This window comes from Rattus norvegicus, chromosome 3 (genome assembly GCF_021556685.1).
Source record: "Rattus norvegicus strain SHRSP/BbbUtx chromosome 3, alternate assembly SHRSP_T2T, whole genome shotgun sequence".
NCBI classification, from domain to species: Eukaryota; Metazoa; Chordata; class Mammalia; order Rodentia; family Muridae; genus Rattus; species Rattus norvegicus.
Window position 1 is genome coordinate 20,357,460 of NC_141536.1, and position 25,800 is coordinate 20,383,259.

At 41.9% G+C, this 25,800-nt stretch overlaps 1 protein-coding gene and 1 pseudogene across 2 annotated transcripts; one reads left to right on the forward strand and one right to left on the reverse strand.

Annotated features, from left to right (window-relative positions):
• Window positions 1-1,344: 1,344 nt before the first annotated feature.
• Window positions 1,345-11,266, forward strand: Dlg5l2 (discs large MAGUK scaffold protein 5 like 2). 2 transcript variants are annotated; one of them, XR_015684286.1, is made up of 6 exons: window positions 1,345-1,512; window positions 2,294-2,456; window positions 3,682-3,813; window positions 4,517-4,693; window positions 9,913-10,180; window positions 11,027-11,266. XR_015684286.1 is itself a non-coding variant. In XM_087655103.1 (5 exons), exons 1-5 carry the CDS (start codon window positions 1,383-1,385, stop codon window positions 10,052-10,054), a joined length of 744 nt encoding a protein of 247 aa, XP_087511229.1. In that variant the 5' UTR covers window positions 1,346-1,382; the 3' UTR covers window positions 10,055-11,266. The 2 variants fall into 2 exon arrangements, 1 of the variants encoding a protein (XP_087511229.1); XM_087655103.1 differs by having other exon boundaries at window positions 1,346-1,512; window positions 9,913-11,266.
• Window positions 11,267-11,465: 199 nt separating this feature from the next.
• Klf5-ps2 (Kruppel-like factor 5, pseudogene 2) lies at window positions 11,466-12,584 on the reverse strand (annotated as a pseudogene).
• Between the last annotated feature and the right edge of the window lie 13,216 nt (window positions 12,585-25,800).

Below are 25,800 nucleotides of genomic sequence, written 5' to 3' on the forward strand. Positions count from 1 at the left end.
GAGTCTCGAGGGAAAAGTAATGTGTAATTCTAATAGGAGGACTGTCTTTGTATGTTAGTTGTCCTTTTCCCCTTCCAGCTTTTATTACACTTTATTTGTTCTCCATGTTTACTGTTCTAGTTAATATCTGCCAGATGGTTCAGCTCCTTCATGGCCATGCGCTTTCTTGGCCTGAATCATCTTGCAGAACTGGTCTTCCATGGGGTCAGCACTCCCTGGCACTTCAATCAGCTACTCCTTGGTGTCATCCTGGGTGAGCTTGTAGCCACAACAGCATTGCCAATCACCTTGTCACACACGTTGGCCCTCTTCTTGGGATGGATGCCCTTAATGCACTCGAACTGCTGAAAGCATTGGAGCGGCAGTAGCTGGTGCAGAAGCTTCTCCCGGGCCAGGCCTGTGGCAGGCACCTGCAAGCATGCTACCACCGCCTCCTCCACTTGCTCAGTCAGCAGCTGCCACAGCTGGTTCATGAGAAGCCGCGTGTTTTCCCACGCCAGGGCCCGCAGCTCGTCCTCTCCCGAGGGCCAGGACTGGCGCATCACCATCAGGGGATTCCTGTCTGAAGCCAGTAGGTTGCCCAGGTCGAACTCCAGTTCCACCTCCTGGTGCAGCAGGATGCACTGCAGTTTCTCTGCTTCCCCTGCTCAGCCTTGGCCAGCAGCTCCTGCACACTCTGCCCCTCCATGGCTCTTGCCTGAGGCTCAGTTCTCTCACTTTTGAGGACTTTAAGAATGGACAGAAAGTTTACAATTTGATGTTTGCCCTGTACCTGAGGACCTAGGTTGCCAGGACAATGGAGTTTTCATTGCACAAAATAGGATTGTAAGACAGAGATTTCATGAAAACACATGGGTGAATATAGTGAAACCCTGCCCCCCTTCAAGGCACACTCAGTGAAACAATAAACTCAACTTGAATACATTTAAAGGTGTAGGAAAAGGATATTAACCTTGGGAAACAGCAAAAACTGTGAGAATTGGACTATATGTCATATGAATGGACCCAGGTTTTTACATTCCAGGGAGAAGAATCTCCCTCACATAAGACCTTTAGATATTTGGGGTAAACAAATATTTTCTACCCATATCTAGCCCTTAACCCACTCTCCCTATCCTCAGCAACTGAGTTGTAATGGAGTAGTGAGAACCGTGAAGCTCTGGAAAAAGAGTGTGCGAATGGGTGTTCCCTGGCTCAGAAGTGAGTCTCTGGAAAAGGCACTGCAGAAACTGGTCAGTCTGGGTAGAGCTAGTTAGCAAGTAAGCTATGGCATTTCCCTGTGACATCAACGGTAGTGTCTTTCCTGGAAATTCTCTTGTATCCAGGAGAAGCCTAGAATATTCTGTGATGTCACCAGTGTTGTGGTGACACCAACTGCCTGAATGATATCCCTCCAGAGCCTAAGGGGTTCTGAAGGGGGCATGTTCTCCAGGTTCCTCAGTCTATTTCGGAGGGAGAATCATAGACATGCAGAGACCAGACCAAGGCAGAATGAGGCCAGACTTCAATCAGGTTGGAGAACAAGAAAAAGGAAATGGTCCTGGGGAAGACCCAGTGAATACTGGGCAGGGCTAGAGAAGCTTCCTAGAGAAGGTTGGCTTGAGCTGGTCCTTCCAGGTGTAGGACTTATGATTTTTGAGCCCCAGTTTTGTTAATTGGCTGTCCCAAACTCAGCACTTTCTGATCAGTAGTTTGACAGAGAGCCAAGAATTGATATACGTCAAGGGGCTTTCCTTGGAGCCCTTTAATGTCATGGGTAGTGTCAAAGGATACCAGGATGAGCTTCTGTACGAATAACAAAGTGCCTCTCTCTCAGGATAGGCTATTGAAGCACTTTATTCTCAGCAATGTTCTGTAGGTTACATGGGTAATTGATGCCAAGAGGGATATTCTCCTGGTCATATATCAAGGTCTCAGTTACTTCGTACTTGAACACACATGAATAGGGATTCAAGATGTTAAGCAGTTTCGACTCAAGGATTTACCTACCTCACATTAGCTGAAAATGGCCTCCAATTCTTCTTGTTTAGGCCAGCTTTTTTCATTTCACTGCCAGGAGAATGGCCTTAGGAAGTGTGGTCTAAATCTATGTTGTCATATGTCATCATATGGCTATGATGGTGGGGAACAGGGACATAGCTGAATTCAGCTTAAAGATAGCTTTCTTGCTTTGTTACTGATTCACTCTGTCTCTAGAACTGTTCATCCTCAGACTTCTGTTTTAGACTAAGCATACTTTTTCCTGACACTATGTCGACATATATTCTTTATACTTGTGTTTATCTACCTACAGAGTTTGCTCAGAAGGCATCATCCCAACCCTCCACAGGCCCTGTTGAGGAGGAGAGAATGAAGCATTTGGAGAACCTCAAAACTGCTCTCCACAAGATGCAAAATGAGAGAGATGAACTCCGGAGAATCCTGGCATATTACCCTAGAAAGAATTTAAATGACAGGTAGTCACAATGCAAGTTCTTTGTTGACTATCTTGAGATGCCTTTTAAGCCCATATTTCATCACATCACAGTAGGCTACAACTCCAGGGTGTCCTCATGGTCAAAATCATTTCTTCTGATTGCATCTTAAGCACAGAATGCGAAATTCAGATAGGAGTGAGATGGGGGCACAGGCTATTTTGATTCCTCTAAAAGTAAATCGTAGCCTGTGACCTGAATCACAGTCTGGGAATAAAAGTAGAAGTGTGTGAGCTCTCATTGTGTGTCTTAAGATGCCTGGACAGGTAGGTGTTGGCTTGTGGGAATCTTTAGGTGCTGTGGTTATGACTAATTATTGTTGTAATTGACGTGGAGGTGCTTTGGGTTCAATAGGTCCTGTGAACGGCTGAAGGGGCCTAATGCCACTTGCTGCCTCTCAGTGTGTGACTGCATTGGCAACAGGTTATCATTGGTTTTCTCTGATTTTGTTCATTGTACTTTGAGATGATGCCACATCATTGTATTTATTCGGCATTCTAATTGTACTTGACTCTGTGTGTGTGTGTGTGGTCTCTTTGTGTGTGTGTGTGTGTGTGTGTGTGTGTGTGGTCTCTTTGTGTGTGTGTGTGTGGTCTCTTTGTGTGTGTGTGTGTGTGCGTGTGTGAATGCATTTGCGTGTATCCCTTAAGATCTGAGAATTCTATGGCCTTGGTTTGGCCTAAGAATTAGCCTGACTCAGTTTCCATGGCATGAAAGAGATGAGGCTGAGAGCCTCACTTTGAGCAGTACAATATTTGACCTCTGCTCACCTTGAAGGCACATTGGAATCTCCTGGTGTGTTTCACAAATTCTTTTCTCTGTAAATACTGATTGTGTTCCTTTTGATGTCTTGTAGCAATAAATTCTAGGATTGAGAATACTCACCTAAGAAAAGGAGAATAGTCTTCATGGGTTTAAGGTGAGGCATGGACTGTGGCACAGGGTCCTGGAATGTTCTTGGCAAGCTAGTCTATTCCTTCAAGCCTGCTCGGGGAGCTCAAACAGATCAGTTCCCTCCCTTTCTCTGCTATCTGTACTGTCCCGGTTTCCATAATAAGCTTAATAAGTACCAAATGGACCCAGTACCAAGGAGCAAGGCTGTGGCATATCCTAAACTGGGGTAATTCAGGATTCAGCCTAAATTCATGTAATCCTTGAATCCTTAGTTCAGAAAGTTATTTGACCCTTGGATCATGCCCTACCACAGGATCAACTTTGAGTCTGAGATGCTCATGATGCAACACCAGCAAGTGATGACTGACCTACAGAAAATGCGCCAGCAGATCAATGAAGGCTTGTGGAAGTCCAATCAACTCAGGAAACAAAACCAATTGTACTGGTGAGTGAATCACAGTGTTGTGATCACAGCACTAGGCACAGAATGTGTCAGCCTATGCTGGTCTTTGAACTAAAGTGAGGATCAGGTTCTATACTGTTTGACGTGTACAAGGAAACCAGCCTCTAAGGAAGCCTGTAGGATTTTTACCTCTTGTAGATAGTTTGATCAAATGTAAAGAGGCTGTCAGTCTCTCCAATCATTGTCTTTCCCAACTAAGGATCTTGTAGATAGCAAAGGTGTTCACCATGATGGAGCTATCAATCAATCTTGATCCTCTGGAGCTCTGAGAGGATATACATACATATACATACATACATATATATATACATATATATATATATATAATCACATAGAAAGATGGCATACCTGTTGGCTCTATTCTCCTCTGTCAGCAGGTGTTTGCCTACAAGTGACTTTTGAAAAAAATGAACATATAGGCACACAGAGGAATTATGTCCTCTTCTGGGACAAACTTGAGTCCTTGGTGTCAGGTTATGAGAAGTACCCCGACTATTCTGGAATGTTGCTCTTTTCTCGATTTGACCTGTCTCTAGATTATGCTCCATGGCTACCAAGGACTTGGACTACAATCTAAGGCTAATCTAAGCTTTGGATTAGAGCTCTAGACAGTGTAATGTACTTGGAGAAGTGGGAAGAAGCTAGAGTCTTGTCTGGGATTCACCGTTTTATGTTTGTGGCTCAGCCTCAGGTACTCCCTCCTACGAAGTGAGTCTATTCGGCTGAAGCACAATGTCAAGAGAGCACAGAATGAGAACAGGGAGCTTCTATGGGAACAAATTGCACTGGAAGAGTCCATTAAGGAAACTGCGAGGTTCCGTGTGGAAGCCAGTATGAAAAACCACGTAACAAGCAGCATCAGGTAGGATGAATGAAGCTTCAAGGGGATGTTGTCCTGATATCTAACCATAAACCAAGTCAAACCAATTTAACCAATCTCCAACTTATCCAGACACTCTACTAGGTCTCATCCAGTTGTTCATCTCTTTGACTGTTTACAAGACTCTCTGTGGTGTTAGCCTCATGCAAGAAACAGAAGAAATGACAACCAAATCCTCCTGCCCAACTAGAACCTGCATTTCCCTTCGGGGGATCGGTTGATCACACATAGCACACTTACGTGCCATTATGGAGGGTGTCTTGTGGTAGCCTTCTTTGTAGTGTACAGAACTGATTAGAGCTCAGTTAAATTGCCAAAAAATGGTTATCATTGTTAGGTTCTTTTTATTGTCAGTTTTGATGGGGTTTGTGTCCTTTCTGTCCTTTTCCCCCGTACATTGCAAGATGGTCCCTTCTGCTTGCCCAAATCGTGGTTCATAGTGACAGAGCTTGAGAGGCACCTTGTCAGCCCTGCTCTATGTCAATGTTCTAGAGTTCTTTTCTGTGGCTCCTATCCTGGAGCTGACTGGATGAACAAGGATGTAGGAAAGGCTTCTCTCAAGGTGAGGTTTTGTGTGAGATAAGTTGAGCATTTGTGGGAAAAAATTCTCCAGCTCTCTCAACGTAGCATGCCCAAGAAGTGCACTCTCTATACTGTTTTATTTTTTAGGGTTTGGATAGCATTGTCTAAGCTCTCACTTGACACATTTCCTTTGCCTAATCTGTATTCACCAACTGTTCCTCCAGCATGATGGCCTCTTCATTCTTTTCTGCCTCTCACTTATGATATCTGTTCTCTCTCTGTCTCTCTCTGTCTCTCTCTGTCTCTCTCTCTCTCTCTCTCTATCTATCTATCTATCTATCTCTCTGTGCGTGAGTGTGTGGGGGTGATTGTGTAAATGTCTGTGTTTGTGTCTGTGATCACAGATATATGTGACCACATTTATGGCTATGGTGCATATTTGTACATTGGGAGTAGCTTGTTTTAAGTGTTTGTGGTATGGGTCCCTATATATAGAAGTGTTTGTATATGTGTGTGTGTGTTTGTGCACTTGTATGTGTGTTTGTTGCATGTGTGTGTATGTGAAGTCATGAACTAATAGTTTTTGAACACACACAGACATATATACATACATATATATGTATATATAGAGGTGTATACACCTATATGCACATACATATAAACATGTAAAAACATATATATTCACTAGAATAAGAGGAAAAAATTTTCAAATCAGATTTTTCAATGTTCTTAATGGGGTCTTGATTGCTCTTGAAACTATATACAGTGGGAAAACTATTCATCATCACTGACATAACTTGGAGAAAAACACAGTAATGGGTTACAGGGATGTGAGGAGAGGCTGTGGTGTGAAAGCCATGTACCTGAGTGTCGAAACTGCTGACTCAGGCCTCTTCTGCCTTCTTTGCTCTTGGTGTATAGTAATACTGGAAAGTCATGTGGCTTGTTGTATCTTCTTAACATCCTGGTTATTTTAATCATTGCCTGCCACCACTTTCTTTCCAGATTGGCCTAAACTTGACTGAATATACCTTGGCTTTGAGTTTGGCCTGGAATTTGTTATTTGAAAGTAATTTGCTTAGAGTTGAATCTGCGAGCAGAAGATGTCCAGGAGTTATGCTGAGGTGTAATCACATCTTTGCCTCAGACAGAACCTTAGGCTCAAAATAGTCCAAAGCAGTCATCCTGTGTTGAGTGTGTGGCACTCTTAACCACTGTGATTCAAAATCATTTGATCTGAGTGAAAATCATCTTTAAGGAAGGTTTAGAAAAGTGATGACCCTCAGACATTGCTAGAGGTGTCAAATGGGTAACCCTGTGAGAAGCCATGTACAACTCTTCTGAAAGTTCAACCTTTTGACACAGCGATTCCAGAACAAGAAGTAGGTGTCAGCAGGGAAACTCTGGCACATTAGTGTTGTAGTGGTACACCTCGGAGCAGCCCTGACGTAGAATGATCCAGATGTCCATCAGTCAGAAAGTGAGAAGGTACAATGCTGTCCAGCCCTTCCATGGACTGTTGCTGAGTTTGATTATACATCCAAGCATTTGGCGTTGAATTAGTCAGCCTTATCTTACTGGAATTATATCTGACAGGATCCCATTACAAGTTTTACCTTGGATTGTGGTTATGGAGATTTCCTAGCTGTTTGTGCTGGTAGTTTGGTTCCCCTGTCAGGTAGGGTATGGGAAAGGGACCTCATATTGAAAAATGCTACTCACTTTGCATCCAGTATGAAACAGTGAGGCAGAGCATGGAAAAGGCTGCCACCACCCAGTAGAGTATTGCCTGATATTAAGCCTACTGTGCACAACCTGGTGCACTTGCTAAGCAGCCTTGGCTAACAGGTCAAGATGCCACACTTCTAACTTCTGATTTTCAGAGCAATGCACTTTAGTGGCTGAGCTGTCTCTAAGCTATGCTCACTGTGTACTTACCTCATTCCAGGTTTTTTTTTTCTTATGCCACAATAGTAGCCTGGGTGATCTCTTATATTACCATTAACTGGGAAACTAACCACATTCTGCAAAGTACTCTGCTTGTATGTGTGAACAAATATATTTAGTGGGTTCAAAAGTGTGTATCTCTGGGTGGGTGTCTGTCTGTCTCTGTGTCTGTATACATGCATGCCTCCACAGACAATATAATCTTCTAATGACCAGGATGAGGATAAAATGGAGAAAAGTCTCCAGGACCCGCTGAAGCAGAAAGAACTGGTCACTGAGCAAAAGGCCTTGACTGAGAAGATGCAGCATAATTTCAGTGTCACTGAGATGATTTAAAAGCACGATGGGAGGACCCAAGTGGATTACCTGTACTTGTAAACTGTCTTTTTGGGTGTCTGTCTTTCTGCATAGTTCTCAGCATCTGCCAGCTAGGAGCAGCTCAGAACATTATTCTGGTACATTTTAAAAGAAATTCCGTCCGTGAAGTGTATGTGATCCTTAGAGATTCCGGCCATTGTGTACTCATTCCTCCAGTCTGAGCTCTCTAGTATTATCTGAGCCCAGTGCCTTTAAGTCTCCCCACAAATAGTTTTACAATACCCATAAACAAAGGAGTGACATAGTTTATTTTCTCCATAAGTATCTCCTTCAGAGTTCAAAGCCTCCCCTTGGAAAGAATTCCATGCAGCGTATTCTTACCAAATATAATATCACTTCAGTGTGCATGTCCTTCTTGAGATATTGTTTCTCTGGGTCTTTGCAGATATTGAGGTTGTAGTGGAACCCAAGCAGATTCCTGCACTGGAGGAATCATAATAGCCTTCATTTCAGTGATGGACAGGCTTCCAAGGCCTTTCTAGTTTGTTCACATCTCTCCTCAACTGACATTGAGACATTGGAACGTGATATTAAAATATAATATATATGGACGATTGGAATTATGTGCTGTCCACTGTTCAATTTTTAGCATTAAAAACATCTATTCAGACAAAGCATTTTGTTGAAGAATGGCAGAAAGATTCACATGATTTATGGATAGAGCAAACTAAAATTGATAGTAGACTTCAGCATCAAGTAGATGCTTTAAAACAAACAGCAGAATGGTTGGGCCTAAAGATGTTGTCTATTGAACAATAGGTGGATTTAGAATGTGATTGAAATTCTACTCCTTTTTGTGTTACTGAATATGTATATATATATATGTGTATATATATATATATTTACACACACATATATATATGTATATATATACTTATATATATATATATATGCAGAACAGGATTGGAAGTTAATTCAAGTCTTTAGAAGGTAATGATAGTGCTACCAAAGTATTAGTGCCTTGAAAAATGATGTTTAAACATCTTTTGGTAAACAGCTAGAGGATACTACCCCTGCGGAAATAGCTAAATTATTGGCTGATCAATTGACAGGATTAGATCCCAAGCCTTGGCTCAAAGTGTTTTCATAGCTTGGGAGGGGCTGGTTTTGCCATAATATTATGTGCATTGTGTATGATGTTGCTTTATTTTTGAATGACTAACCCCCTACAAGGGCATTTATCGCTATTATGGAAAGTGTTACGTTTTAAAACAAGACATATCAAAGCTACAATGCCAGAACACCGAGGGCAGCTTGCGAAGACTCCATTCTGTGTTCCTTCGTAAAGAGTCAGCTGTCCTCTGTCCTATGGTTGCTCCAGATGCAGCCTCAATATGGGGTCAGCTAAGTGACCTCAACCATCTGGCAATTCTTTATTTCCTATCTAGGACATAGGGTCCATTTCAGCAAAACTACTTCACCTGAGAGCCCTGTGTAATGTGTCTCCCAGCTCTTGCTTGTCCCTGCTGTGCTGGGATTAACAGACTTCTTCTTTAGACTCTTCAGAAGGCTTCCCGGGATTGCCCAAGCCTTAATTCACCCACAGCCTTACTTCACCTGATGCTCACCCCCTTCCTCTTTTAGTGCCTGCCCCTTTCCTACAACTGCCCTCCATGATAAAATTCCAATTCCCAAAATCTGTCTTCACTTGTGACTCCTGAATAGGCAGGCCTGACGCTGATGGCGGGAATTCTCCTTGATGGCTACCCCACTTTATTCCTTGAGGCAGGGACTTCACAAGGAACAAAATTGTCTCGCACAGGAAAGTCCTTTACTGCTGAGCATTTATTTTTAGCAATGTGTGCTTTACTCACAGTATCTTCTGCTGAGGCCAGTGTGAGTTATTGGGCTTATATTCCTAATCCACCTTTATTTGAGCCTGCTACTTGGGGGGAAACAGATTTGGTGTTATACACCACTGCAAACATTGTACCATTTCTTTGAAATAATTTGACTTATTTGAATAAGCATGATGGAGCTTTGTATAATTTTACTGATGCTGGCTCAAAGATGCCTTTATGTTTAGGACAGAGACCATGTCTCCAAAGCGTCTATGAAAATTGGCTATTACCAGGAAAAAAGGTTCAGGCTCAGGACTCATTGGCAGTGATTAACAGCTTGGCATATAAACCAAAATTGGAGTAACATCGTATTCGTTAGTGAGCCACTATGTTCTGTTTGTGCTCAGTTAACTTATATAGACATAAAACATTGCCCATTCATTTGGAAGAATTGCCTTGGCATGTTTGGAAAAATTATTCAATCAAATGGATACATTGGGTTACTTATGGTCAATTTCGTAATACAAGTTCAGAATGCAATATTAGTACTTGTGATTTGTCTAATGTTTCCAGGATGAGCAGAGAAGAGAATGAACCTCTTAATGGGTCCTTGCCGATGGAAAGGGGAGATGGTGGCATTGCTGATAATCTACTGGCCTCTGTGGAAGATTCCACTGTGCTTCAAACTGATCTGTGGAAGACAGCTGCTGCATAAAAAGAAGTTGTGTTTGCTAGTGGAAGCTTTTCTGAGACTGCTCAATCTGCCTCTCAGTATAATTTTACCACATTTAAGAAAGAAAAGTTACTACTTGTATTCCTATGTCATATTTGTTTTTAACAGGTAGATTTAATTTTACTAATTGATTTGCTTGTATTAACTGTCATTTGTATTCATGTATTAATTCATCTATTCAGTTTATTATGAATTAAGATTCTATTATGATATTCAGCAAAAATTTTATGTATGGATGACTTAATTTGGGATGTCATTGGCCTCAAGATCTTCATGTGATTATTGAACTTTTTAATAATCTGAAGAGAAGTAAAATAATCATTAGAATCATTGTAGCTCCTATTTTTTTCCTTTATGCACTTTTATTTTTAAAAAATTGTCATTAATATATAAACATCTCATTCTCTTAAAGAATTCTACAGCTTTACAGCTGCTTGCTGATATGTGCATAGGAAATTACCACAATACAAAAGTAAGGGGTGAAGTAGCAGAACAGCACCTGATTTATGCTTTTGATGTAGGTGTGTCCACGGATAAACATCTAGAAGCCTTACAAAACTATTTACACTGTATCTTGCCTATTTACAGGTCGTAGCAACTTTTCTAACAAACAAAACTATATTTTATCAAGTTATGATAATTGTTTCCAACAAAACTTACTATATTACCACAAAATAATTAATGATGAAACAATATTTTAAAAACAACATTAAATTTTTCATTTAGACTGCTTTTGGCATTTGCTTGTGATTTTTGCCCTTTGGTTACCAGCATCAATGTCACATTCCTAGCCATATTGCATATTGGTAAGATTTCAACACATCACTGATATCAAAGACAGACACCGAGTCAGTATTAATAACAGATTACCTACATGGTACTGTAATTTCAATAAAATTACTGTCTCACTGGATATTACATGCAAAAATCCATAAATTGTCACTTAACCCACAGCACGGCAGGAGCAAACATCCCAGTCTGACAGAAAAACTGTACCGGAAGTTCAACGCTTCCCCTCGAGAAAACAGCGTTGTAAGATCAACAAGAAACACAACTGTCCTTCTCCACTTAAAAAATGATACTGTTTCACTTATGGTAAGACTGTTAATGTCTGTGTATTTTAACTATCTTTAAGCTTAAATTCACATGAGAAAAATCTTACATTTATAATAAAATCTTATTTCAATCAGTGAATGAAATGTGCATTTTACTCTTATTTGAACGATTATCCCCTCCTCAAAGAAATGGATTTGGTAATTGAGGTATCTTACCACAAACCCTCACATCAAAAGTATGATTTCTTCCCTCCCCAAACAATCCTTAAAAGAGTGTAAAAAAACCTATAAATCTGATTTGCATATTTACAAAATTCTAAATAGCAAATATAGGCAACTCACCTAAAAATTTTTGTGCAACCATTATAATCACAGAAATGGATGTGTCACTTCTCCAGAACCCTCCTCCTATTGTATCTGACAGGTTGGATATTTGGCGAATTAACTGGCAGAGTGGCAGGTAAATTTGGATTGTGAGTTGCCAGTTTCGAAGCAATTGTAGCAGCGTAGGACGGAGGTGGGTTAAATTCTGGAGCATCTCAGCTTGTCTCTCAGGACTTCCAGGCTCTGAGCTCGGTGGTGATGGGGGAAAGTAGGAGGCCTGCTGTGGAAGAAACTGACTCGGCATGGTGTACCTGCAAGGAGGCATGCCCTGGAACTGTTTCAGTGACGTCTGCGGCACAGCAGAGGGGTGTGAGTTAAGGCCGGCCATAGAGACATTAAGGGTGTTCATGACTGCTGTCTGGTTTGTCGAACTGGGCACGTCTAGATCAGGTGTATTCCACAGCTGCTACAGGTGGCCCTGCTGGGAAGGGACCGAGAGATGGAGAGAGACCTGGTATAGGACGTTCTTGTTTGATGAAGATATTGTTCACCTCTGGCGCTGTGGTCTTGTGGGAGCTGAACATACTGGGGAACTCAGGGAGGCCCTGCGTGGGGGCCGGAGGAGGGACGGTCGATTCGCTCTGGTGGCTGAAAATGGTAACAGGTTCTGTCTTGATCTGTGTTGCGCATGGTCTCTGGGATTTGTAGAGGCCAGGTCTCAGGTGCGTGATATCAGGGAGAAAGACGTTCATGTTGATGCTGTAAGGGAAGCCTTCAGTGACAGTGAAGAACTGCTCAACCACTGAGGCACTGTCTCGTCTGTATTTTTTATGCTCTGAAATTATCGGAACTGGAGGAAGCTGAGGTGTCAGATACTTCTCTATTTCACATCTTGTCTGGACCAGCTCCTCGGAAGGCAGTGTCGGTGCACGTGTTTCAGATCATCTACAGGGCAGAGCGCTTAGTTGAGGACCAGGTTCGCGTGAACGCGGGCTCCTCCTGCATGGCCCGCGGCTGGTGCACTGGTCCCAGGCCGGCGCGGGCGCTCATGGTCAGCAGCCTCGTGGACATGGACTTATGGTCTGGAGACTACAGACTACCGGAGCAGGATACGGGGCGAGAGTGATTTCCACCGCCCAGGCTGGCACCGGATGGACAGCAGACTCGGTTCGGGGCCCCAGTAGGGGACCCCTGGACTGGCAGCCAGGCGCTCACAATGGGCACGAAGATCCGGGATCCTGGGCTTGGTCTCTCCTGTCCTGCCCCAGTCCTCGCAGGAACCCGCTCCGGCTACTGGCGACTACATTTTTTTATTTATTTATTTATTTATTTATTTATTTATTTATTTATTTATTTATTATGTATACATTATACATCATCATACAGCTTTCTGCCTGCATGTATGCCTGTAGGCCAGAAGGCCAGAAGGGGGCACCAGACCTGATTATAGATGGCTGTGAGCCACCATGTGGTTACTGGGAATTGAACTCAGGGCCTCTGGAAGAGCAGACAGTGCTCTTAACCTCTGAGCCATCTCTCCAGCCCCTGTAGCTACTATTTTAAGCCTTATTTCTGTTGCTACTTTGGCAGCAGTTTCCAGCATAGCATTAAAAACATCTATTCAGACAAAGCATTTTGTTGAAGACTGGCAGAAAGATTCACATGAGTTATGGATAGAGCAAACTAAAATTGACAGTAGACTTCAGCATCAAGTAGATGTTTTAAAACAAACAGTAGAATGGTTGGGTCTAAAGATGTTATCATCTGGTAGTGGGTTGGCTGGGCTGATGGCTATCATTTTATTAAGTCATATATGGGACTGGCCCAGAAGATATGCCTTATAATGGGTTATTTAAATGTTATGCATCCATGTACTGCGGTTCCCCTCAGGAGGTCCATTACAACGATGAAGATGTAAGTTAATAACAGCTCCTGGCACGAAGTCAATTTATTTATTAGTATGGTTGTAGCAGCAACTGCTCACAAACAAGTAGGCCAAACAAGATCAAGTCTTCTGGATAGATAGGCCACTAGCCTCTTCCAGGGTCACAGTGCCAGAGACATTCATCATAGCCATCCTACTCCACAAAACTCTTTCTGGGCCTGTGTCCACCACCCATAATACTACTCAGGAGCCCCTACAGCTGGCATCACCATAGCAACAGTAGCACCAGCTTGCAGCCACAGTTTCTGCCAGAAGAGGGGTGCAGCATGGATGGGCCAGCATGACCCACGAGCCTGTGGGAAGTTGTGTATCATCCAAGGGGCAGCAGTAGCTGTTTTCCCAGGAGGTCTCACTTCCCTTCTTTTTTAGATCTTTGTCTCCAATCAATAGAACTGACAGAAATATACAGAGAGATAAATACATAGAGAAAATTGTCTGGGTCCCAGCCATACATTCATGCACCTGAGGAGACCATATGGAACCCAGTCCTAGATCCTCACCACCTGCATCTCATTAGCATCCTAAACAGAAGGTGCCTTAACGGGACTTAACTCTAGAGGTGACAAACCAGGCAACTTTCAATTTTATTCCTTATTTGGACTGGAGCTGTCAGATTCTTTTGAAGCATTGGCCAGCAGTCCATCAAAGAGAGTTCATGAGGAACATCTCAGGTTGTACAACTCTCGGAGTTCTTGACCATTACATTGTTTCCAGCTCTAGGGGACTCCAAGACCACCAGTGTTTCAAGGTCTGGACCCGAGATGGAGGTGTGTTACTGGGAGTGGATTTTAAGGTTGCAAAGGCCCCCACCATTCCCAGTTAGCATTTGTTTTCTTCTACTTCTTCATCAACATCAGAGCTCTCAGCTGTTCATGCCACATGTTCTTGCTCTAAAACTCTGAAATTGCAAGTCCCCAATTAAATATGTTGTTCTATATGTCACCTGGGTCACCTGTTTAGTCCTTCTTAGTTTTAGCATTCTGGTAATAGAAATAACACAAAAAATCAAGCTTTCTGATTTTGTAGATTCTTTGCTGGGGCATGGTAAGATCTAGTTACCTTCATTGTGATGATATTCAAGACTATAGTGATTTTTAAATCTTTCTTTTTCTCAAAGACTGGAATGGTCCCCTTGTCAATGATAGATGGGGCCTGCTGATTCTTTTTACTAAGTCAGGTAATTGTGAAGGGCAGGAAAAGGAAGCCCCAAACACCCAACTGCAATTAGCTGCAAACTTAGCTTTGCTACACCTGGAGGCCATTCTGGGAAAAGAAAGCCATCCATTCCAGGCAGTCCACTGAGAGGAGGTGATTGGCTTCATCCAGAGAATAGACTTAGTAGAGTTAAAATTTGCATTTCTGATAATTCCCAGGTAATGAAGATACTGTTGCTTGTCCAGGCCACAGTTTCAGAGGTGTTGGTCTAACCTGCTTGACTGGTAAGTGAGGAGGTTGTTCAGGTTTTGATAATTATGGAATTTTTACTTTCCTTACATGCCAAGTAGGCTTGAGTCTAAATGAATAACTTGTCTTCATAGTTTGCATGTTGGTTAGTGTTTCTTGATCATCAACTTGACAGGACCTGGAATCTCCCTGGAGACACACCTCTAGGCACCCAAGTGGAAGATCATTTGATTATTAGCTCTATTCTATAAGGCATTACTAGATTTAGGTTAACCTCTGGACATGCCTGTGCAGAACTCCTTTTTTTATTACTTTTTTTATTAACTGAAGTATTTCTTATTTACATTTCGAGTGTTATTCCCTTTCCCGGTTTCCGGGCCAACATCCCCCTAACCCCTGCCCCTCCCCTTCTTTATGGGTGTTCCCCATCCTCCCCCCTTTGCCACCATCTCCCCAACAATCACGTTCACTGGGGGTTCAGTCTTAGCAGGAACAAGGGCTTCCCCTTCCACTGGTGATCTTACTAGGATATTAATTGCTACCTATGAGGTCAGAGTCCAGGGTCAGTCCATGTATAGTCTTGAGGTAGTGGCTTGGGACTTCAGGGGGAATCACTATCCCTGAACTCAAGCAGTATTACTTGATAAATAGTGATAAAAACTGCATGGTATTGGTACAGAGACAGACAGATAGATCAATGGAACAGAATTGAAGACCCAGAAATGAACCCACACACCTATGGGCACTTGATTTTTGACAAAGGAGCCAAAACCATCAAATGGAAAAAAGATAGCATTTTCAGCAAATGGTGCTGGTTCAACTGGAGGTCAACATGTAGAAGAATGCAGATCGATCCATGCTTATCACCCTGTACAAAGCTTCAGTCCAAGTGGATCAAGGACCTCCACATCAAACCAGATACACTCAAACTAATAGAAGAAAAAGTGGGGAAGAATCTCAAACACATGGGCACTGGGAAAAATTTCCTGAACAAAACACCAATGGCTTATGCTCTAAGATCAAGAATGGACAAATGGGATCTCATAAAACTGCAAAGCTTCTGTAAGGCAAAGGACACTGTGGTTAGGACAAAATGGCAACCAACAGATTGGGAAAAGATCTTTACAAATCCTACAACTGACAGAGGGCTATATCCAAAATATACAAAGAACTCAAGAAGTTAGACCGCAGGGAGACAAATAACCCTATTAAAAAATGGGGTTCAGAGCTAAACAAAGAATTCACAGCTGAGGAATGCCGAATGGCTGAGAAACACCTAAAGAAATGTTCAACATGTTTAGTCATAAGGGAAATGCAAATCAAAACAACCCTGAGATTTCACCTCACACCAGTGAGAATGGCTAAGATCAAAAACTCAGGTGACAGCAAATGCTGGCGAGGATGTGGAGAAAGAGGAACACTCCTCCATTGTTGGTGGGATTGCAGACTGGTACAACCATTCTAGAAATCAGTCTGGAGGTTCCTCAGGACATGGAGGACATTAAACTACCTGAGGATCCAGCTATACCTCTCTTGGGCATATACCCAAAAGATGCTCCAACATATGAAAAAGACACGTGCTCCACTGTGTTCATAGCAGCCTTATTTATAATGGCCAGAAGCTGGAAAGAACCCAGATGCCCTTCAACAGAGGAATGGATACAGAAAATGTGGTACATCTACACAATGGAATATTACTCAGCTATCAAAAACAATGACTTTATGAAATTCATAGGCAAATGGATGGAACTGGAAAATATATCCTGAGTGAGGTAACCCAATCACAGAAAAACACACATGGTATGCACTCATTGATAAGTGGCTATTAGCCCAAGTGCTTGAATTACCCTAGATGCACAGAACACATGAAACGCAAGAAGGATGACCAAAATGTGAATGCTTCACTCCTTTAAAAGGGGAATAAGAATACCCTTGGGAGGGAATAGGGAGCCAAAGTTTAGAACAGAGGCAGAAGGAACACCCATTCAGAACCTGCCCCACATATGGCCCATACATATACAGCCACAAAACTAGACAAGATGGATGAAGCAAAGAAGTGCAGGCTTACAGGAACCAGATGTAGATCTCTCCTGAGAGGCACAGCCAGAATACAGCAAATACATAGGTGAATGCCATCATTAAACCACTGAACTGGGAACGGGACCCCTGTTGAAGGAATCTTAGAAAGGACTGGAAGAGCTTGAAGGGGCTTGAGACCCCATATGAACAACAATGCCAACCAACCAGAGCTTCCAGGGACTAAGCCACTACCCAAAGACTATACATGGACTGACCCTGGGCTCCAACCTCATAGGTAGCTATGAATAGCCTAGTAAGAGCACCAGTGGAAGGGGAAGCCCTTGGTCCTGCCAAGACTGAACCCCCAGTGAACGTGATTGTTGGGGGGAAGAGCGGTAATGGGGGGAGAATGGGGAGGGGAACACCCATCGAGAAGGGGAGGGGAAGGGGTTAGCGGGATGTTGGCCTGGAAACTGGGAAGGGGAATAACAATCGAAATGTAAATAAGAAATACTCAAGTTAATAAAGATAATAAAGTATATATATATACTTTCATGTAAAAGGAATACTTATCATCTCAAATCTTTGAAAACATAAAGAATTATGGACAAGAGCACCTGTGATTCATGCTTTTGATTTATTTTTACAAGACATTTTCTTTGTGGATATATTTAGTAGTCACAACTATAAGTAGTTTGTATATAAATGTGTGTTTGAATTTGTTTGTTTAGTCCTTATCCTGTTAGTATCTTTCATTTCTTTCCTTCTTTTCTTCTACTTAACGTAAGGCTACAATTTTTTAAAATGTAATTTTGACAATATCTCTAGTTCTTCTTTTGGAATGAAATTTCAGGTTGCACATGCTGGCACCCTAGATCTTTTTAGGCTCTTAGTGTATCTGTAGCAAGGCTGCTATCAAGAAATGATGTAGTAATTGACAAACTTCCCAGATGATGATGAATATTTACATCTCAATAACCTTCCTGTAAGTCACACTGTTTTGCTTGACCCTCCATCGTTTAATTCAGCTTCTGTATTTCTGTGGTCAGGCTGCATGGTTTTCTACATTTCTCAAGGATATGTGTTCCATCCTCTGTGTACTGTCTTTGAATGTCCTTTCCGATTTCAGTTGTCCTGTGTAGCCATTTTCAGTGCTTTAAGGAAACACCTGCTCCCTGAGAAGTTCTTCAGACATGTTGGCTCTGCTGGAGACATCTTAGCACGGCAGGAGCACATTGCTACTGAGAATCTCCATTGGCATTACAGCCATTGAGTCTTGTCTCCCTCTAGTGGACAAGGAGCAACGTGCACCTAGCCAACTGCTGTGCATGGGGTCTGTGTCAGGGATTTAATACTTTACTGATCAACCAGTGAGGATCCCTACACAGTGGACGGTAACTGCACATGGCTATTATCAGAGCAGCTTATCAGCATTTCATGTAAAACAAACAGGAACACCAGGCTCTTGGATACGCCTAGGGAATTATGTTTAGGTAATATTAAGACCTACTTCGGAAAAATCCACACTTGCAAAGCTAGAGATTGAAATATTGCTTGCCAATTATTTGCCATAAAAACAAAATCAGATGCTTTTCTTTTACATCAAAAAGCATATTTCTTTGAAAAATCTTATAAAATACATTTATGGATTCATCTGGCACTTTATCAAATCCTCTAGCAATTACTATAGCACACCTTCAAACAGTAGGACACAAAAAGATAGCCCTACTCAAGACCAGAAGAAAGATTCATCATTTACATTAAAGATAGAAACACAAGATAAACCAAAACCAAGAACATTTTTCAACTGTGTCATACTCCCAATTTATTTTTCCTTTATTCCTAGTTTGGCTTTTTCAGTTTTGCTACACATACATACATACATACATACATACACACACATACATACATAATATATATACATACATACACACAAACATGCATACATACATACAAACATACACACATACAAACATGCATACATGCATGCATACATACATACACACATACGTACATAATATATAATACAAACATACATGCATACAAACACACATACATACAAACTTACAGACAGACAGACATTAGTTAAGCCACTACTATCTCTGAGTTTTCAGGCAAAACAGAGATTAGAAAATTGGTTTTCTGCTGAACTGGAAGGAGGGAGCTCCTCTTGCCTTTGGAAGAGATTGCCTGCTGCAGACCTTGAGACCAGTTAAGCATCTGAATATCAGGATGCTCAGGGACTCAAAAACTCTATCTTACCCCCATCTCTTGATCTACAAATGCTGAGAGTTCTTGCTGTGTTCTCTATCTAGAACCTTCTCTCCCAGTGCAGGGGCAGCCCATGCTCCCCTTTCTCTTTGGACCACACATAGTGTTGCTGACCCTTGTGGTCTCATAAGTGAGCAATTAAAGTACCCTCAGTGTCCTTCTGAGCCATGCTTTGCTCTGGTTCCGCTATCAGAGCTCACAGAAGCCCCAAGTAACATTTTATTCCCTCTACTAACAGCAGACCGAAGCTGTAATATGCAGCTGTGAAGACCATTGCCATCGCCCTCCACAGCGGTTATGTCCTGAGTGGGCCTCTTACTGTGCTAAATGCCCTGAGTTCACACAGCTGAAATTGGTAAATAATACAGCTCTTTGGTAAGTCACACACCAGTGTTCTCCCAAGAAACATAAATCCTCTTCTTCAAAGAATCCATCAATGTGAAAATGAAGGTTTCCTGAATTGAAAATCTTAGACTCATCATGCAAATTATTGACCCCCTCCCCCACCATCCCTGCCTCCAGACCAGACTTCAAAATATCAGTTTCCTTTTTTCCACTTTGAGTTGTTGGTCCTACTTGCATCTTGACTCGTTTAACTACATGGCAGTTGTAGGTCTTCACCTGTGGCAGTGAGCCTCTGAAATGGTCGCTCCAAATGCCTGACCTGGTCTAGTTTCCCAGTTCATTCCTCTGAAATATGTCTATAATTCAGATTATTCTTAGATCATTCGACAAAAACAAACAAACAAAACAAAACAAACCAACAACAAAAAGGAGCAACGATGATACAAACTAAGTTAGCCTTTACTGTAAAAACATGGGAGACATTGCTAGGCTTCTTCAGAAATTCCCACTGCAAAATTACAAACATATAGTGAAACAGTATTGTTTCTACTGTATTTCAATAAAAACCCATAGGTATTAAGACTGCCCTAAACATTTAGATCTATCAGGTACAAATGTTGAGACAATTAAAATCATTGCTATAAAACTGTTAATATTGTTTACAGCATACAAATTTTAGTGGCTGTTAATAGTACATTTTTAAAAATAGACTAAAAGGGTTTATGGACACAGAGTAACAACACATTGTATGGAGACAGAGTAACAACACATTGGTTGTTTTTTTTTTTTTTTAGGTTTTTTTTTTTTTTTTACCTTTATTAACTTGAGTCTTACTTACTGACATTTCGATTGTTATTCCCCTTCCCAGTTTCAGGGCCAACATCCCGCTAACCCCTACCCCTCCCCTTCTATGTGGGTTTCCCCTCCCCATCCTCCCCCCATTACCGCCCTCCCCCAACAATCACGTTCACTGGGGGTTCAGTCTTGGCAGGACCAAGGGCTTCCCCTTCCACTGGTGCTCTTACTAGGCTATTCATGGCTACCTATGAGGTTGGAGCCCAGGGTCAGTCCATGTATAGTCTTTGGGTAGTGGCTTAGTCCCTGGAAGCTCTGGTTGGTTGGCATTGTTGTTCATATGGGGTCTCAAGCCCCTTCAAGCTGTTCCAGTCCTTTCTCTGATTCCTTCAACGGTGGTCCCGTTCTCAGTTCAGTGGTTTGCTGCTGACATTCCCCTATGTATTTGCTGTATTCTGACTGTGTCTCTCAGGAGAGATCTACATCCCATTCCTGTCGGCCTGCACTTCTTTGCTTCATCCATCTTGTCTAATTGGGTGGCTGTATATATATGGGCCACATGTGGGGCAGGCTCCAAATGGGTGTTCCTTCTGCCTCTGTTTTAAACTTTGCCTCCATATTCCCTGGCAAGGGTATTCTTGTTCCCCTTTTAAAGAAGGAGTGAAGCATTCGCATTTTGGTCACTTGAGTTTCAAGTGTTCTGTGCATCTAGTACAATTCAAGCATTTGGGCTAATAGCCACTTGTCGATGAGTGCATACCATGTGTGTTCTTCTGTGATTGGGTTACCTCACTCAGGATGATATTTTCCATTTCCATCCATTTGTCTAGGAATTTCATAAAGTCATTGTTTTTGATAGTTGAGTAATATTCCATTGTGTAGATGTACCACATTTTCTGTATCCATTCCTCTGTTGAAGGGCATCTGGGTTCTTTCCAGCTTCTGGCTATTATAAATAAGGCTGCGATGAACATAGTGGAGGACGTGTCTTTTTTATATGTTGGGGCATCTTTTGGGTATATGCCCAAGAGAGGTATAGCTGGATCCTCAGGTAGTTCAATGTCCTCCATGTCCTGAGGAACCTCCAGACTGATTTCTAGAATGGTTGTACCAGTCTGCAATCCCACCAACAATGGAGGAGTGTTCCTCTTTCTCCACATCCTCGCCAGCATCTGCTGTCACCTGAGTTTTTGATCTTAGCCATTCTCACTGGTGTGAGGTGAAATCTCAGGGTTGTTTTGATTTGCATTTCCCTTATGACTAAACATGTTGAACATTTCTTTAGGTGTTTCTCAGCCATTCGGCATTCCTCAGCTGTGAATTCTTTGCTTAGCTCTGAACTCCATTTTTTAATAGGGTTATTTGTCTCCTTGCAGTCTAACTTCTTGATTTCTTTGTATATTTTGGATATAAGCCCTCTATCAGTTGTAGGATTGGTAAAGATCTTTTCCCAATCTGTTGGTTGCCGTTTTGTCCTAACCACAGTGTCCTTTGCCTTACAGAAGCTTTGCAGTTTTATGAGATCCCATTTGTCCATTCTTGATCTTAGAGCATAAGCCATTGGTGTTTTGTTCAGGAAATTTTTTCCAGTGCCCATGTGTTCCAGATGCTTCCCTAGTTTTTCTTCTATTAGTTTGAGTGTATCTGGTTTGATGTGGAGGTCCTTGATCCACTTGGACTTAAGCTTTGTACACGGTGATAATCATGGATCGATCTGCATTCTTCTACATGCTGACCTCCAGTTGAACCTGCACCATTTGCTGAAAATGCTATCTTTTTTCCATTGGATGGTTTTGGCTCCTTTGTCAAAAATCAAGTGACCATAGGTGTGTGGGTTCATTTCTGGGTCTTCAATTCTATTCCACTGGTCTATCTGTCTGTCTCTGTACCAATACCATACAGTTTTTATCACTGTTGCTCTGTAATACTGCTTGACTTCAGGGATAGTGATTCCCCCTGAAGTCCTTTTATTGTTGAGAATAGTTTTAGCTATCCTGGGTTTTTGTAATTCCAGATGAATTTGCAAATTGTTCTGTCTAACTCTCTGAAGAATTGGATTGGGATTTTGATGGGGATTGCATTGAATCTGTAGATAAATTTTGGTAAAATGGCCATTTTTACTATATTAATCCTACCAAACCATGAGCATGGGAGATCTTTCCATCTTCTGAGGTCTTCCTCAATTTCTTTCTTCAGTGTCTTGAAGTTCTTATACAGATCTATTACTTGTTTGGTTAAAGTCACACTGAGGTATTTTATATTATTTGGGACTATTATGAAGGGTGTCATTTCCCTAATTTCTTTCTCGGCTTGTTTCTCTTTTGTATAGAGTAAGGCAACTGATTTATTTGAGTTAATTTTATACCCAGCCACTTTGCTGAAGGTGTTTATCAGGTTTAGAAGTTCTCTGGTGGAACTTTTGGGATCACTTAAATATACTATCATATCATTTGCAAATAGTGATATTTTGACCTCTTCTTTTCCAATCTGTATCCCCTTGATCTCCTTTTGTTGTCTGATTGCTCTGGCTAGAACTTCAAGAACTATATTGAATAAGTAGGGAGAGAGTGGGCAGCCTTGTCTAGTCCCTGATTTTAGTGGGATTGCTTCAAGTTTCTCTCCATTTAGTTTAATATTAGCAACTGGTTTGCTGTATATGGCTTTTACTATGTTTAGGTATGGGCCTTGAATTCCTATTTTTCCAGGACTTTTATCATGAAGGGGTGTTGAATTTTGTCAAATGCTTTCTCAGCATGTAATGAAATGATCATGTGGTTTTGATCTTTGAGTTTGTTTATATAATGGATCACGTTGATGGCTTTCCATATATTATACCATCCTTGCATGCCTGGAATGAAGCCAACTTGATCATGGTGGATGATTGTTTTGATGTGCTCTTGGATTTGGTTTGTCAGAATTTAATTTTGTATTTTTGCATCGATATTCATAAGGGAAATTGGTCTGAAGTTCTCTTTCTTTGTTGGGTCTTTGTGTGGTTTAGGTATAAGAGTAATTGTGGCTTCATAGAAGGAGTTCGGTAGCGCTCCATCTGTTTCAATTTTGTGGAATAGTTTGGATAGTATTGGTATGAGGTCTTCTATGAAGGTCTGATAGAATTCTGCACTAAACCCGTCTGGACCTGGGCTCTTTTTGGTTGGGAGACCTTTAATGACTGCTTTTATTTTGTTGGGAGTTATGGGGTTGTTTAAATGGTTTATTTCTTCCTGGTTAAACTTCGGTACTTGGTATCTGTCTAGGAAATTGTCCATTTCCTGCAGATTTTCAAGTTTGGTTGAATATAGGCTTTTGTAGTAGGATCTGATGATTTTTTGAATTTCCTCTGATTCTGTAATTATGTCTCCCTTTTCATTTCTAATTTTGTTAATTTGGACACACTCTCTGTGTCCTCTCGTTAGGCTGGCTAAGGGTTTATCTCTCTTGTTGATTTTCTCAAAGAACCAACTCTTGGTTCTGTTGATTCTTTCTATGGTCCTTTTTGTTTCTACTTGGTTGATTTCAGCTCTGAGTTTGATTATTTCCTGCCTTCTACTCCTCCTGGGTGTATTTGCTTCATTTTGTTCTAGAGCTTTTAGGTGTGCTGTCAAGCTGCTGACATATTCCCTCTCATGTTTCTTTCTGCAGGCACTCAGAGCTATGAGTTTTCCTCTTAGCACAGCTTTCATTGTGTCCCATAAGTTTGGGTATGTTGTACCTTCATTTTCATTATATCTAAGAAGTCTTTAATTTCTTTTTTTTTATTTCTTCCTTGACCAGGTTATCGTTGAGTAGAGCATTGTTCAACTTCCATGTATATGTGGGAGTTCTTCCCTTATTGTTATTGAAGACCAGCTTAGCCCATGGTGGTCTAGTGGGACGCATGGGATTATTTCTATCTTTCTGTATCTATTGAGGCCTGTTTTATGATCAATTATATGGTCAATTTTGGAGAAAGTACCATGAGGAGCTGAGAAGAATGTATATCCTTTTGCTTTAGGATAGAATGTTCTATAAATATCTGTTAAGTCCATTTGGTTCATGACTTCTCTTAGTCTGTCTATGTCTCTGTTTAATTTCTGTTTCCATGATCTGTCCATTGATGAGAGTGGGGTGTTGAAATCTCCTACTATTATTGTGTGAGGTGCAATGTGTGTTTTGAGTTTTAGTAAGGTTTCTTTTATGTATGTAGGTGCCCTTGTATTTGGGGCATAGATATTTAGGATTGAGAGTTCATCTTGGTGGATTTTCCTTTGATGAATATGACGTGTCCTTCCTTATTTTTTTTGATGACTTTTAGTTGAAAATCGATTTCATTTGATATTAGAATGGCTACTCCATCTTGCTTCTTCTGACCATTTGCTTGGAAAGTTTTTTCCAGCCTTTCACTCTGAGGTAGTGTCTATCTTTGTCTCTGAGGTGTGCAACCAGGAGGGCCGGCCGGCACAGCCTTTTCCGGGAGCCCCCATGCACTGGGGTCCCAGATGGCATTAGGTGTTTTCCTCTGGAGTCAGAAATGTGGGCAGAGTGTAGTCTCTTCCTGCTTCCCAGGCATCTTCCCTGCTTCTTCAGCCCCTCTGTAGGTTTAGCTCTCCCTCCCATGGGATTTGGGTCCAGAGAACTGTTGATCTGGTCCCTTCGGGTCTGGGCTGTGTCTGGAGCGCAGGGGACCTGCAGCTCCAGTGCCCCTATCGTCCGTTTCCCAGAGGCCGTATACAGTTTCCTCTTGGGCCAGGGATGTGGGCTGGGGTGGGCAGTATTGGTGGTCTCTCCCACTCTGCAGTCTCAGGAGTGCCCACCTGTCTGGGCGGTGAGCTCTCTCTCCCAAGGGGTTTGGGAGCAGTGAGTGCTGGCTGGGATCACCGAGGTTGTGGCTCCAGCTAAAAACCGGAAGTGTCCAGTCCCAGAGAAATTTTGCCTCTGTGTGTCCTGAGACTACCAGGCAGGTCGCTTGGAGCAGAAAAGTTGGTCTTACCTGTGGTCCCATGGCTCAAGTTTGCTCGTGGGGGGTTGCTTTTGAGCTCTCTGTGAGGGCAGCAACCAGAGACAACATGTTGTTAAGTTGGTTACTTTTAAAAGTAGATGTCTTAATTATGGGAGATATTTTAAATTTACTTTAATTACATTTAAGTCTCTCTCTCTCTCTTTGTGTGTGTGTGTGTGTGTGTGCTCACATGTGGTTATATGCACTAGAGTGCAGGTGTTTATGGAGGCCAGTGGTGTCAGATGCCCTGGAGTTGGAGTTACAGTGGTTGTGAGGCACCTGATATGGGTGCTGTCCTGTCCTCCAAAAGAAAAATAAAGGCTCTCCAGGGCTGATGCATCTCTCTATCTCCCCATGGGAGGTAATTTTTCAGGATTTAAATTGAAAGGATTTCCTACCATGGTTCTTTGCCTGAATGTGTGCTGTATTTTCAGATTACCAGAACATACAAAGCCATCACAAAGTGGATTCCATGTTAGCTCACCAGGAAAGGGTGCACCGGTTTCTGTAGATCAGAGGTCTTGTGAAAACCTTGTGAAATAACATCCAGAATACTGAAGTCCTGAAAATGATGAAGATCCAGGGGTCCACG